The sequence below is a fragment of the Octopus sinensis genome, linkage group LG27 (assembly GCF_006345805.1).
Source record: "Octopus sinensis linkage group LG27, ASM634580v1, whole genome shotgun sequence".
Taxonomy (NCBI): Eukaryota; Metazoa; Mollusca; class Cephalopoda; order Octopoda; family Octopodidae; genus Octopus; species Octopus sinensis.
The window spans coordinates 16,473,554-16,488,715 of record NC_043023.1 but is presented as its reverse complement, the minus strand read 5'-3'; the positions used below and the strand labels follow the sequence as shown (position 1 = coordinate 16,488,715).

The following is a 15,162-nucleotide window of genomic DNA, read 5'->3' as shown; positions in this document are numbered from 1 at the left end:
ATATACATATATACGACGGGCTTCTTTCAGTTTCCGTCTACCAAATCCACTCACAAGGCTTTGGTTGGCCCGAGGCTATAGTAGAAGACACTTGCCCGAGATGCTACGCAGTGGGACTGAACCCAGAACTATGTGGTTGGTAAGCAAGCTACTTACCACACAGCCATTCCTACGCCTACATATATACGACGGGCTTCTTTCAGTTTCCGTCTACCAAATCCACTCACAAGGCTTTGGTTGGCCTGAGGCTATAATAGAAGACACTTGCCAAAGATGCCACGCAGTGGGACTGAACCCAGAACCATGTGGTTGGTAAGCAAGCTACTTACCACACAGCCACTCCTACGCCTAAGTGTCTCTTTTCACCTATCTTCATATTTTCGTTGTTTATTTTCAATGTAGATATTACTGCAAGCTTCGAATTCATTCAGAAGTTCTTGTCTGAGAAACAAAGACCTTTACAGCAGACACAGGTTTTGCTGCTCCTCTTGGGTCCTGGGGAATCCTGGTAATTGTTCTATGCACGTGTATGCCGTGGAAGGCATGGGGGAATTCCTTTCCAGAAAGTTCCATTATCATCATCATCATCGTTTAACGTCTGTTTTCCATGCTAGCATGGGTTGGACGGTTCAACTGGGGTCTGGGAAGCCAGGAGGCTGCACCAGGCTCCAGTCTGATCTGGCAGTGTTTCTATAGCTGGATGCCCTTCCTAGTGCCAACCACTCCGTGAGTGTAGTAGGTGCTTTTAATGTGTCACCGGCACAGAAGCCAGTCAAGGCAGCGCTGGCAAAGGCCACAATCGGATGGTGCTTTTTACGTACCACCGCCACGGAGGCCAGTCAGGGCGGCGCTGGCTACGGCCACGTTCGGATGGTTCCCTTACATGCCACCGACACTGGTATCACAGCTACAAATTCCATTGATGTTGATCGATTGCAATTTTGATTTTGATTTGCTCCAAAAATGTTTTTCTCTGTTCCTGGAAGTCTGCTGTTCATCTTCATCATCAGCTTCTTCCCTTCCTTCTAAAGAATCATCTGGTGAAGTCTGCAACATGCCATCTGCTTCAGTTCCTCCCTCATCATCTCTTATTTCTTCCTCAGCTTTACTCTCTTCTTTTGGAAGAAATTTCTTGTCTTACGATCTTTTGACCTGGGGCACAACAAGCATCTTTTTATGGAATCTTCATGATAACATCTTGGAGGTACCAGGTTCAATTCTCTTCAGATTCCTCTTCATTTGGTTCTTCGTCAAGAAATGATTCTCATTCTTCTATGTCTAATTCAAGTCTTCAAGTTTTCTACTCTATGGCTCAGAAACCTGGATGTTATCAAAGAAGCTTGAGAGGCGGTTGGATGGAACCTACACTCGCCTCCTTATGAGAGCTCAAAATCTCTTGTGGAAGCGTCATCCAACCAAAGTACATATATATGGGAAACTACCACCCGTGTCATCTCTTGTAAAAGGTAGAAGAGTCCAGTTTGCTGGACATTGTTGTAGAGCTGAAAACGAGGTAATTTCTGCTCTTCTCCTCTGGAAGCCATCTACTCATAATACCAGAGGGTGCACACTCTCCTACCCTGATGTAATCTCCAGGGATACAGGCATCCAGCAACAGGACCTCTGTAATGCCATGATGGACCGTGAAGTCTGGTGTAGCATGGTAAATTCCATTGTCTCGACCACAGTCGCGATACCAGAGGGCGCACACTCTCCTACTCTGATGTAATCTCCAGGGATACAGGCATCCAGCAACAGGACCTCCGTAATGCTATGATGGACTGTGAAGTCTGGCGTAGCATGGTAAATTCCATTGTCTTGACCACGGTCAAACAATGATGATGATGATGTCTAATTCTCTCCCAATTTTGCCATTTGTCTGTCGTAGTTCACTGTGGTGGAAGCACTCCATCGGTTACGACGACGAGGGTTCCGATTGATCTGAATCAACGGAACAGCCTGCTCGTGAAATTAACGTGTAAGTGGCTGAGCACTCCACAGACACGTGCACCCTTAAGGTAGTTCTCGGGGATATTCAGCGTGACACAGAGAGTGACAAGGCCGGCCCTTTGAAATACAGGTACAACAGAAACAGGAAGTAAGAGTGAGAGAAAATTGTGGTGAAAGAGTACAGCAGGGATCAACACCATCCCTGCCGGAGCCTTGTGGAGCTTTAGGTGTTTTCGCTCAATAAACACTCACAACGCCCGGTCTGGGAATCGAAACCGCGATCCTACGACTGCGAGTCCACTACCCTTACCACTGGGCCATTGCACCTCCACTGTTCGCTGTGAACCTGAAAGGAAAGATTTTGCACCTTTTATGGCATTCACAACCATCCAATAACACAAAAAAAAGTTGGACACTTGATAATAATTTATAATTTTATGCAAGAAATAATCAGCGTTTCAGATATAAAAATAAATAAACAATTATACAGAAAAGGAAATAAAATCGCAAAAGGTCCTTGACTTGCTTAAAGAAAACAACTTCCAGGCCAGATTCCCGAAGCAGTAGGAATTGTGGGGCCAGTGTATTGCTATGAAAGGTGAGTATTTCACAGGAGATTTTGTTAAAACTTTGGTAAATTAGTAATTTTTATGAAACATAGGTTGTCTGAGAACTTTTTGATACCATCTCGTATTTTTCTTGCAAATTCTGTAAAGAGTTTTTATTTTTTTTAATAAGTAAATATTTTGATTTGTTGGCTTATTTTTCTGTTGTTTTATCTTATATAACATGTCTTTACATGATACACGTATAATACAATACCACATTAAAATACAAATCCTAAACCAAAAGAAACACAAACAGGAGGTGCAGCAAGTACCCTTATAGGGATCACCGAACCCATTCTGTAAGGCGAGGCGCCAACAATGGTAAGAACTTCACTGTGGCAAATGTCACAGGTGGAAGAAATGGGTCACACTTCATTTCCTATGCTTAAGGATTTTGTTCTCGTTGGCTACGGAAGCAGTGACCCTTTGATTATAATTGAAGATATTTATGCTAAAGCAATGGGTATACATATGCAAATGTACCCCACCGACTTTGTTTCTTCATAACTTCTGGAAAAATGGGTATTTTTAAATGAAAATTTTGAGAAATACCTTTAAGAAAGTGTAGATTGCAATTATATTGGAATAGCACATGTTGGTGGGACACCACACACACACATACACATCACATTCTTTTGCATTCTAAGATTCAGTCAAAATTTTCAAATTTGGAATATTCATGTAATTTTCCATGCTGAATCTGCTACCGCTCACTTTTTCTGGAAAGAATATTTTAAAAAGTGGACCTTTTCTGTTTGTGTTTTTCCCTTCAGCTCCTTCGGTTTCAAATTTATTGATTTCAAGTTTAGTGTATTGATGTAGTTTTGTCTGTTAATTATATAAATGAAATTAGTTGTTGTCCTAAATTGATAAATATACAGTTAATAGCTTTTAAGATTTTTAAACTCCCAGTAAAAGACGGAGCAGAGTTTTGGAAGAAATATTGCTAAAATATGGATATAATTTATTTTAAAAACCAACTATGCCAATGCAGTCAGTGAAAGTCTTATTCTGATAAACAGAATTATTTCTTCTTTCCAGACATCAGTTGAACCGTCCAACCCATGCTAGCATGGAAAGCAGACGATGATGATGATGATGATGATGAAAAGAACACAAATTGTAGCATTCTTATACTAATGGTTATTTTTAAAATATTTGTAGCCGAAATAAGCGAGTCCAACAAGGATTGCAGCAAGGATCAGTGAGCCAAAAATGATTCCGACAATCTCAAGTGTAGTTAGTCCATGAGGTTTAGGTTTCGGATCTGCAATTGACAAACAATAAAATATATACCTTTTGTTTTTAATAAAAAATAGTAATATCTCCCAAGTTTGACCATTTTCATACTAAACTATTAAAAAATACTTTCATTTCTGTTATACAAATTCCATTTCAAAGTGATCTAAAGGAAAAGTCCCCATCAAAATTTCCAGTAACACTATGTTGCACACATGAGCTTGGTTATATAAAGCCTTGTGAGTGGATTTGGTAGACGGAAACTGAAAGAAGCCCGTCGTATATATGTGTGTGTTTGTGTGTCTGTTTGTCCCCCTAGCATTGCTTGACAACCGATGCTGGGGTGTCTACATTCCCGTTACTTAGCGGTTCAGCAGGAGAACCAATTTGGTAGATGGAAACTGAAAGAAGCCCGTCGTATATATGTGTGTGTTTGTGTGTCTGTTTGTCCCCCTAGCATTGCTTGACAACCGATGCTGGGGTGTCTACGTCCCCGTTACTTAGCGGTTCAGCAAGAGAACCAATTTGGTAGATGGAAACTGAAAGAAGCCCGTCGTATATATGTGTGTGTTTGTGTGTCTGTTTGTCCTCCAAACATCGCTTGACAACCGTTGCTGGTTTGTCTACATCCCCGTTACTTAGTGGTTCGGCAAAAGAGAACTCATAGAATAAGTACAAAGAATAAATCCTGGGGTTGATTTGCTCGACTAAAGGCGGTGCTCCAGCATGGCCACAGTCAAATGACTGAAACAAGTAAAAAGAGAAAGATAATATAACCTCCACACACACACACCTTGGTATTGACCCCCTCATCCTTTGCCCTTGTGGCAAATAAAAGAAACCCTTATTATATACAACTATCAGCTGAGTCCATTGTGAAGATGGCCCCTCTACTTTCCTTCAACCAGGAAGGGCAACCAGTTTTTATCTGCTCGGGGCCCATGGCAAAAGGGATCATATAGTGGACATGTCTGAAAGGGCTGAAGACCAGCAACTGCCATTTTGTCAAAACCCTAATAAACTTTTTCAGGTTTCACTTGAAGAGGAAAATCAGGGTGGAGAGGTAAGTGCTGGCTTCCAAGCAGTTTGTTGAAAGGTGGGTGAGAGAGGTGAGCATTACCTGAGTGAATGGGCCTTCTCTCAGAGTGTACCTGTATATTGGAGAGGAAAGACCGGGAGAGGGCATCCACCCTGGTGGTCAGGGAGACATTGGATTTTGTGGGCTTTCTTTACGTGTGGCCCTTCAAAGTCCCCAAACTATCAGGGATGTTACTTTGACTTTCTTTTATTCTTTGTATGACTTTTTACATGCTAAAACCCACGCTGGACCCTCCCGAATGTTTTCCTTTGTGTTAGCCCTCTGTGGTCAATAAAGAAATTATTATAAATCATTTCCTTACTCTTTATCTCCAAATCAATTCTTCCAATATTAAGGTTGTCATCATCAAATTTCCAAGTCGAACATTTCTCAGTTACTTTTTTGATCCAAAGCTTGGAGGTATCTCCATCCTGTGTCACTTTATAGTCAGGGCCATCAGCGCATGTCTTGTCACATTCATATTTATAATTCTGGCACTTCCAAACCACCGGTCGTTTCATGTTCGGTATTGTTATCGAAAGGGTGAGGTTTCTATTGAGCACAGCAATTCCTGAAATAAAGAAATCAGTTAAGAAGTTTGCTTCCAAATCACATGGTCCTGGGTTCAGTCCCACTACACAGCACCTCAGGAAAGTGTCTTCTACTACAGCATCAGCCTTGTGAGTGGATTTTCAAGATGGAAATTGAAAGAAGCCCATTCTATGTATGTGTGTGTGTGTGTATGTGTGCATGTGTATGTATATGTGTGTGTGTGTATATATATATATATATATACATACACACTTGTGTATTTCAAAGACTTGTGAGTGGATTTGATAGATGGAAACTAAAAGAAGCCTATTGTATGTATGTGTGTGTGTATATATATATTTATATGTATGTGTGTATGTGTGTATGTGTGTGTGTGTATATATCTGCAATTTAAATTCCCAATTCAACTTACTTTCTTCTTCAATTTCAACTCTCGATCGATGCCCGCAGCAAGTTCTTAAAAATTTATCTTACTATTTTTATTCGTTGTTACTACGTTTATTCATACATTGTTACGAAAAAATTTAACCTTTTAGGCTACTTTCAAGCCTTCGCCATAACTTGATTTATCTTTCCTATCTCTCTCTCTACAAAATTTAACCTTAGGCTACCTCAAGCCGTAATCCCATCTCTTCCCATCTTTCCGCCATGCGCCCGCCCCCCACCCCCAATACCGGTGAACTCTGTTCTCACCACCACCACCACCAATACCGGTGAACACTGTTCTCACCCCCCACCACCAATACCAGTATACCCTGTTCTCACCATCTACACCGGATACGCCTTACTCATCTACACCGGGTACGCCCTACTCCCTCCCCCTCCACCCACTACCCCTTCTCCTCATATGCTTTCACTGTGAAAAGAGAAGCTGCTAGCGCCATAGCTCATCAACTGCCCACCGATCTTACGCTTCCTCCTGACACTGCCTCATTCCGACCACCCCCTTTAGTACCCTCCCGCCTCGTAATATCCTACGTTTTTATTTCAATATCCTACGTTTTTATTTCTTAGGAACCTTCACCAACCCCTTCCTGCCATCGTTCCTCCTTACCCCAACCTTCCCCACTGGTTGCTCCCCTATATTACCCGCCTCAACTGGACCCCCCCTCCCCAACTCAACTCTAGAATATCTGTATTTCTTTCCTCTACCTAATTACGTTACTCAGTGACGATAAATGCTGTGACTACAAAGACCCGGGCTGCTTTCTGCAGCAATTCCACATACCCCCTACCCATTCTAAGTACCCCGGACCCCAAAGTACCCTGGATCCCCAAAGTACCCCGATCCCCAAAGTACCCCGGACCTCGTTGCCCCCGTGCCGCTGACACGTTAAAATGCTCGAACCGATCGTGACCGATGCCGGACCCTCCGGCCCCTGTGCAGGTGTCACGTAAAAAGCACCCAATCCACTCACGGAGTGGTTGGCGTTAGGAAGGGCATCCAGCCGTAGAAACTCTGCCAGATCAGACTGGAGCCTGGTGCGGCCCCTGGCTTCCCAGACCCGGTCAAACCGTCCAACCCGTGCTAGCGCGGAAAGCGGACGTTAAACGATGATGATGATGATGATGATGATATACATATATATATATAAGACCAACATACCAAGGAATGTCATGCCGAGTCTTGCATGGAAACGGAGCTACAGATAAATTTGAAGTAAAAACAGGAGTTCGACAGGGCTGTATCCTTACACCCTTTTTATTTCTATTAGTTATAGATTGGATTATGAAGGAAACTACGATTGAAAGCCAAACAAGCATTGAATGGACGGATGTGGAAGCTGTAGAAGATCTCGACTTTGCAGATGATAGGGGGCTGCTTTCACAAACATAGCCAAATGCAAAATAAAATGTCAAAATTAGAAGCAATAGCTGCCAAACTAGGATTGAAAGTCAACCTCAAATCAAAAATTATGCACGTTAATGAAGTAAACAATGAATGTATTAAACTAGAAACTGGTGAACAAGAGGATGTAGCCAAGTTTATGTATTCAGGTAGTAAGATAACGTTTTCAGGTGGCACCGACGAAGATATTAAGGTGAGAATAAGTAAGGCAAGGACCGTTTTTCACCTGTTAAAGAAAGTATGGAGCGCAAGTGTAATTTCAATAAACAACAAAGTAACCTCTCGGAAGAGATGTTCTTCACTCCTGCTCCAGAGCGTCGGCTGCGGGGTCACTCCGAAAAGCTCTATCTGTGACGATTTCATCTCAATCGAAGGAGAGGGCCCTTCTCCATCCGGGTTGCGGTTCCGTGGAATAAGCTGCCGGACGAGATAATGAAGATGCCGACGACCGCTCGGTTCAAAGTCTCCCTTGTCCACAAATGGCCTGAACTCTTTGCATGAACACCACCCTGTACATAACTCCAAGTCCCCCTACATGGCCTTGCTTTTTTGCTTTTTGAGCCCAAAAATTATCTTAACTTAAGTTAAAATTTTTAACACGAACGTAAAAGCGGTGTTATTGTATGGGGCTGAGACATGGCAAACAACAGTTAAATCAAATAAGCAAATAAAACCATTCATCAACAGATGCTTGCGTAGTATACTTAAAATTAGATGGCCCAAACACATAAGCAATATGGAGCTATGGCAATGAACAAATCAAGTTTTGATTAGGGAGCAAATATTTAAGAAAAGGAGGAAGTGGATTGGTAGCACAATTAGAAAAGACACACTAAATGTAGCAAAAAGTGTTTAAAGTGGAAACCGGTTGGATGTAAAAAGAAAGGTAGGCCTAAGAACTCCGTGGCGTAGATCAACACAAAAGGAACTAGAGAAAGGAGGACATTCATGGCAGAGTATAAGTACAGAGGCGAAATATTATGCAACATGGAATTCAATTATGAGTGGCCTATACTCCACGTTGGAGGGTCAAATGTAGGAAACAAGAATATATTTACCACTTTGGGTGATCTTGTAAATGTTTGCACTTGAGAAACCTGTAAAAGATGAAAACAAAAATTTTGATTTTTGGAAAATTTTGGAAGTCCATTGTGAAGATGGCCCCTCTACTTTCCCTCAACCAGGAAGGGCAACCAGTTTTTATCTGCTCGGGGCCCATGGCAAAGGGGATCATACAGTGGACATGTCTGAAAGGGCTGAAGACCAGCAACTGCCATTTTGTCAAAACCCTAATAAACTTTTTCAGGTTTTACTTGAAGAGGAAAATCAGGGTGGAGAGGTAAGTGCTGGCTTCCAAGCAGTTTGTTGAAAGGTGGGTGAGAGGGGTGAGCATTACCTGAGTGAATGGGCCTTCTCTCAGAGTGTACCTGTATATTGGAGAGGAAAGACTGGGAGAGGGCATCAACCCTGGTGGCCAGGGAGACCTTGGATTTTGTGGGCTTTCTTTACGTGTGGCCCTTCAAAGTCCCCAAACTATCAGGGATGTTACTTTGAATTTCTTTTATTCTTTGTATGACTTTTTACATGCTAAAACCCACACTAGACCCTCCCGAATGTTTTCCTTTGTGTTAGCCCTCTGTGGTCAATAAAGAAATTATTATAAATCATTTCCTTACTCTTTATCTTCAAATCAATGTCTGCAGCATTAAGGTTGTCATCATCAAATCTCCAAGTCAAACATTTCTCAGTTACTTTTTTGATCCAAAGCGTGGAGGTATCTCCATCCTGTGTCACTTTATAGTCAGGGCCATCAGCGCATGTCTTGTCACATTCATATTTATAATTGCGGCACTTCCAAACCACCGGTCGTTTCATATCAGGTATTGTTATCGTAAGGGTGAGACATCCATTGAGCACAGCAATTCCTGAAATAACGAAATCAGTTAAGAAGTTTGCTTCCAAATCACATGGTCCTGGGTTCAGTCCCACTGCAGAGCACCTCGGGAAAGTGTCTTCTACTACAGCATCAGCCTTGTGAGTGGATTTTCTAGATGGAAATTGAAAGAAGCCCATTGTATGTATATGTGTGTGTATGTATATGTGTGTGTATATATATACATACACACTTGTGTGTGTATATATATACATACAAACTTGTGTGTTTCAAAGCCTTGTGAGTGGATTTGATAGATGGAAACTGAAAGAAGCCCATTGTTTATATATATGTATATATATATATATGTAAATAGAAAATTATTATTTCTAAGTCCCTGAATGAGAAACATTCAGTAACATTACTCGAGAGTAAGGATTATTTGCCAGCATAATATGGCAGTCCTAGTTAGGATGATTGTTACTGTTATCTAGCCCTAGGAAACACTGCCTCCAGCTGGGTATATGACACGCTATCTATGTCCTATGGGATGCTAAACTCCCTTGTTTGAAAATATAAGGATGCAGCTAGTGTGTCATATAGCCTGCTGGAGACGATATTTCCTAGGGCTAAGGAACAGTAACAATCGTCCTAACCAGGACTGCCACATTATGTTGGCAAATAATCTCTACCCTAGAGTACTGTTACTCAATGTCTTTTGTTCAGAGATTTAGAAATAATTTTCTATTTGTTAGATCAGAGACTTTGTGTCACTTTGGAAAGTATATATTTTGGACAAGAGTTTAGTGGAGTCATCTGTAGCCGAGCAGTTATTCTGTGCTGATGAAGGGAAATAACCCAGAGACCATTGGTATGCAGATAGATGATGTTTCCTAAGACTAAATTTACAGTATCATTCGTCCTAACCAAGACTGCCACATTATGTTGGCAAATATATATATATATAAGTTCAGCAAAAATTTAGATTCAAATGAATATGGTACTTAATTTAGATGCACCAGAATTTTGTATGGTGTTATCCATAGAAATCCGTGGGGTGATTATAATGAAAATAAGCAATAAGAATGACTCCGGTAATTTGGTACGATCGTTTCGTACTACATCATTTTATTAAATGTTGTAAGTATTACAACAGTTTTAAAATGCTGAACACTCATCAGCCAATTATAGAGGTTTTCTGTTAATACAAAAATGTTCATATCACGTGGCAACATTATAGAGAAGGTAGATATATAGACAAAGATGTGGATTTTAATTTTAAGAACGTATGATGTAGTGGAACAACCAAATCTTAGTACCTCATATGTTCTTAAAATTTAAATCCACATCTTTGTCTATATATCTACCTTCTCTATAATGTTGCCACTTGATTTGATAACTTTTTTATTAATGGAAAACCTCTATAATTGGCTGATGAGTACTCAGCATCTTATAGAGGGATTAGGCTATTATCAGCTCCCGGAAAAGATTTTAACAGGATACTTTTAGAGATGATGAGGACAGCAGTAAAGAAGAAGCTGGATTTAGGAAGAACCGTTCATGTGGAGATCAAACCGCCACTCTTTGTATCATTGTAGAGCAAAGCGCAGAGTGGAATGCACTCTATCTGCGACAATTTCATCTCAATCGAAGAAGAGGGGCCTTCTCCGTCCGGGTTGCGGATCCGTGGAATAAGCTGCCGGACGAGATAGTGAAGATGCTGACGACTGCTTGGTTCAAAGTCTCCCTTGACCACAAATGGCCTGAACTCTTTGCATGAACACCACCCTGTACATAACTCCATGTCCCCCTACATGGCCTTGCTTTTTTGCTTTTTGAGCCCAAAAATTAACTTAACTTACCTTAACTTAGCTTAACTTGGATATAGAAAGAGAGGTAGGCCTAAGAACTAGTGGCGTAGATCAACACAAAAGGAACTAGAGAAAGGGGGACATTCATGGCAGAGTATAAGTACAGAGGTGAAAAATTATGCAACATGGAATTCAATTATGAGTGGCCTATACTCCATGTTGGAGGGTCAAATGTAGGAAAGAAGAATATATTTACCACTTTGGGTGATATTATACTTTTGTGCCCTTGACAAATCTGTAAAAGATGAAAACAAAATTTTTTGATTTTAAGATGAAATAATTCAAAACAATGTGAATAAATGAACATTACATTTCACAGTAATTTGATTGCTAAAGGATTAAAGCAGCCATATCTGTTTTATGTTCTAAGTGGCTGGGTCCAGCCCCTCACACCTACCCTACAATGTCAGTCTAAAAATAAACAATCACATCATCAAAATGTCAAAACTACAAGATAACGAATGATTAATTCAAAAACCAAGTCTAAAGGAGCATTACATTAAACGGAATAAACTAATTGCTAACGAGTTAAAGTAGCCATACCTGGCACAAAGATTCTACCTGTTTCATGTTTAAACTGGTAATGGGTCATCCTTTTACACCTGTCTTACAATGTCATTCTAAAAATGAACGGACAAGGACTGCTATGTAAAGAAGTGCTGATCTCTAACTGCGGAGGCAATCTGTGGAAGAGGTGGACCCTGAAAGGTGCAGGACAAAATGGTGGAACATGAGGGCTTTGGATGTTGAGGCTGACATGTATTGATAAGTGACTGCGACTGCCAAAAAAAAAACTCATATTGCTCAGAAACTGAAAAAATTTGTTCTGAAGGAGTGTAAAATGTTTGGGTTCTCCCCAGGAAATATTGGATACATAAATGAAATTCCCACGTATTTCGATAAACCAGGAAACACTACAGCAGACACAGAGGGAAACGAAGCTGTTAAAGTAAAGACATCTGAGAATTTATTAAATAGTGACGGGTTGTGGTTAAGAAAACGAAGATCATGTCAACAGCAGCCACAACAAACACCAGCATCAAGATCGATAATGAAGAGATTGAAGTGGTTGATGATTTCATCTTCCTTGGCTCCAAAAGAAATCGAGATGGTGACTGCACTCCAGAAATAAGACGGTGGATGGATGGAAGCACTCCGTCGGTTACGACGATGAGGGTTCCGGTTGATCCGAATCAACGGAACAGCCTGCTCGTGAAATTAACGTGTAAGTGGCTGAGCACTCCACAGACACGTGTACCCTTAACGTAGTTCTCGGGGATATTCAGCGTGACACAGAGAGTGACAAGGCCGGCCCTTTGAAATACAGGTACAACAGAAACAGGAAGTAAGAGTGAGAGAAAGTTGTGGTGAAAGAGTACAGCAGGGATCACCACCATCCCCTGCCGGAGCCTCGTGGAGCTTTTAGGTGTTTTCGCTCAATAAACGTGTAAGTGGCTGAGCACTCCACAGACACGTGTACCCTTAACGTAGTTCTTGGGGATATTCAGCGTGACACAGAGAGTGACAAGGCCGGCCCTTTGAAATACAGGTACAACAGAAACAGGAAGTAAGAGTGAGAGAAAGTTGTGGTGAAAGAGTACAGCAGGGATCACCACCATCCCCTGCCGGAGCCTCGTGGAGCTTTAGGTGTTTTCGCTCAATAAACACTCACAACGCCCGGTCTGGGAATCGAAACCGCGAGTCCGCTGCCCTAACCACTGGACCAAATTTTCTTCCATAAAATGCATCATTTCTAAAGCTGTGATGAAAACAAAATTGGGAAAATCCCTACCAAAACAAAGAAAATCCTCCTTATGTGAGTGACCCCATTCCAGACCCCTGTGCACCTGAGTAAGTTTGCCTTAACAAAAATAAGTTATGGAAAGAAATTAAATAAAATATAAATAAAACTTACGGTCAAATGTTACAAACAAATAGCAGAACAAGATCCATTTAGCCATGATCTGAAAAAATAATTTTGAAAAGCTGCAAAATAACAAAGTTTATAGCCCAGGGTCCGAGGCTGGTCAGGCTGAGAAAAACAAACAGTCACAATATCATCAGTCACTCTTTAATAGATTTGTGGTCGAGCCTGTGGCATTGGAGATCTTATTCTTAACTATTTCGAATACTACAGAACGCTGTACAGTAGAGACAAGTGCAGTTTGAACTTGCACAAACACTTTTTGCTACAGCATTTTCACGTCAAAATAAACGTTTTCTGAAGAAAATTCTAAATCATTTGAAACTTCTAACTGTGAACATTCTTCTTACTCTTTACTCTTTTACTTGTTTCAGTCATTTGACTGCGGCCATGCTGGAGCACCACCTTTAGTCGAGCAAATCGAACCTGGGACTTATTCTTTGTAAGCCCAGTACTTATTCTATCGGTCTATTTTGCCGAACCGCTAAGTGACGGGGATGTAAACATACCAGCATCGGTTGTGAAGCAATGCTAGTGGGACAAACACAGACACACACATACATATATATATATACATATATATGAAAGGCTTCTTTCAGTTTCCGTCTACCAAATCCACTCACAAGGCATTGGTCGGCCCGGGGCTATAGCAGAAGACACTTGCCCAAGATTCCACGCAGTGGGACTGAACCCGGAACCATGTGGTTGGTAAGCAAGCTACTTACCACACAGCCACTCCTGCACCTTCTTGTATAGTTTTTCTGAAAATCCAACAGTTACAGATCATGTCAGGTTCCCTGAAACTCCATGGTATTTCCTCGCATTTACAAACTTTGTTTTTTTCTTGGACTTTTGAATGACAACCCTCATTCTAGTTCAATGCACTCAAGCACCATAACTCATGTTGCATTCAAAAATCATGCGTCCCCGAAGTCCATCCCCTCCTCACCGTGGTGGGGACACTGGCAACGGGTAGTGTCAGAGCTATGCTGTCGGGAACTTTGGTTCCTGGTAGGGCCACCCAAGGCAGTTTGGTCTGACACCGAGTGGTATTAGGCCCACAACCCGGCAGACGGGGCTCTGGTGAAAATCCTCGGAGTGTCTGTTTCGGCAACCGGCGGCTCCTTGGTCGTTTTGCTTTGGGTTGTCTCTCTCTCTCTCCACATCTCCTAATGAGTTTGCAGTAAGTTACAGATATTGATAGAGTCCTGAATTTACATTTTTAATGCTTAAAATAAGGAATTAGTTTTCACATTTTGTTTGTTCTTTAATCTATGTCTACATGTAATTCTGTGAAAGTCTGTGTGATGTGCAAGACACAACAGCTAAATCTCCCTCATATATATATCTTGTGTTTTTATGACTATACAATCCAATATTTACAACAGAATCTCTTCTATTTGGACAAACCTTATAGTTGTGGCTTGATGCAATGGGAAGTTTCAAAAACCAACTGGGAAATACAAACAACGAAAAGAACTTAGTTTCTGAAAGAAAAAAATAAAAGATATTATTTTTTAGAATTTTACTGAAAATGTACTGAATTTTTTTAAAATTTAAAAAGTAAAAAGGTTATGAGGGGTTATATGGGGTACTTAAACGAGAATTCCACCAAAAATCAAATTTTCAAACCAGTTTTTTTAAATAGCATAAATGTTTTTATGGGGACAAAAATATTGAAAAACATGAATACATGTTAGAATGAGGAAGAAACAAGAAAGGTGGTTGTGGGATGTGTTAGAAACAACAGGCAGATCTCCCTTAAATCACACACCTTCCTTTACTCATAACTTTCTGACAAATGGATATTAATGGATATATCGGAATTTGATGTGAAAAAGTTTTCCGAGGGTGGAGTGAAAAGTTTTGGAAAATTCACATCAGTTGGCTTTATTTCCTCATAACTTTTGGAAAAATGGATATTTCTTTAGTGGAATTTTCTACAAATATCATTCGGATTGTGAAGGTGATGATTGAAAAACCATACATGTTAGAACCAACTGGGAAATACAAGCAAGAAAAGGAAATTAGTTTCTCTACATAAGCTGAAATATAAAATTAAAAAACTATATTTTTGAATATTTTACTGAAAATGTACTGAATTTTTTTTTAAATTCCAAAAAGTTAGAAAAGGTTATGAGGGGTTATATGGGGTTCTTAAACGAGAATTCCACAAAAAATCAAATTTTCAAACCAATTTTTTTTAATAGCATAAATG

General features: G+C 40.6%; 3 protein-coding genes across 35 annotated transcripts in view; 1 reads left to right on the top strand and 2 right to left on the bottom strand.

The window, feature by feature from the left end:
* LOC115225116 overlaps positions 1-15,162 on the bottom strand; it is a 384,942-nt gene that overhangs the window by 57,286 nt on the left and 312,494 nt on the right. For 8 of the 12 annotated variants that reach the window (XM_036514058.1, XM_036514059.1, XM_036514057.1 and 5 more), the window contains 5 exons: positions 11,217-11,255; positions 8,953-9,201; positions 8,335-8,373; positions 5,198-5,446; positions 2,724-3,825 (listed from right to left, as the gene is read on the bottom strand). In XM_036514058.1, coding sequence (XP_036369951.1) covers positions 3,695-3,825; positions 5,198-5,446; positions 8,335-8,373; positions 8,953-9,201; positions 11,217-11,255 — 707 coding nt within the window. In that variant the 3' untranslated portion in view covers positions 2,724-3,694. Of the gene's footprint in view, positions 1-2,723; positions 3,826-5,197; positions 5,447-8,334; positions 8,374-8,952; positions 9,202-11,216; positions 11,256-12,935; positions 12,985-14,327; positions 14,432-15,162 lie in introns of those variants that run through there. The other 4 variants (XM_036514061.1, XM_029796062.2, XM_036514060.1 and 1 more) reach the window with 4 other exon arrangements.
* LOC115225115 overlaps positions 1-15,162 on the top strand; it is a 396,737-nt gene that overhangs the window by 118,762 nt on the left and 262,813 nt on the right. The window lies entirely within an intron of this gene.
* The window catches only part of LOC118768149 (zinc finger protein 239-like), a 69,345-nt gene that overhangs the window by 16,960 nt on the left and 37,223 nt on the right, over positions 1-15,162 (bottom strand). The gene's annotated exons all lie outside the window — the stretch shown is intronic.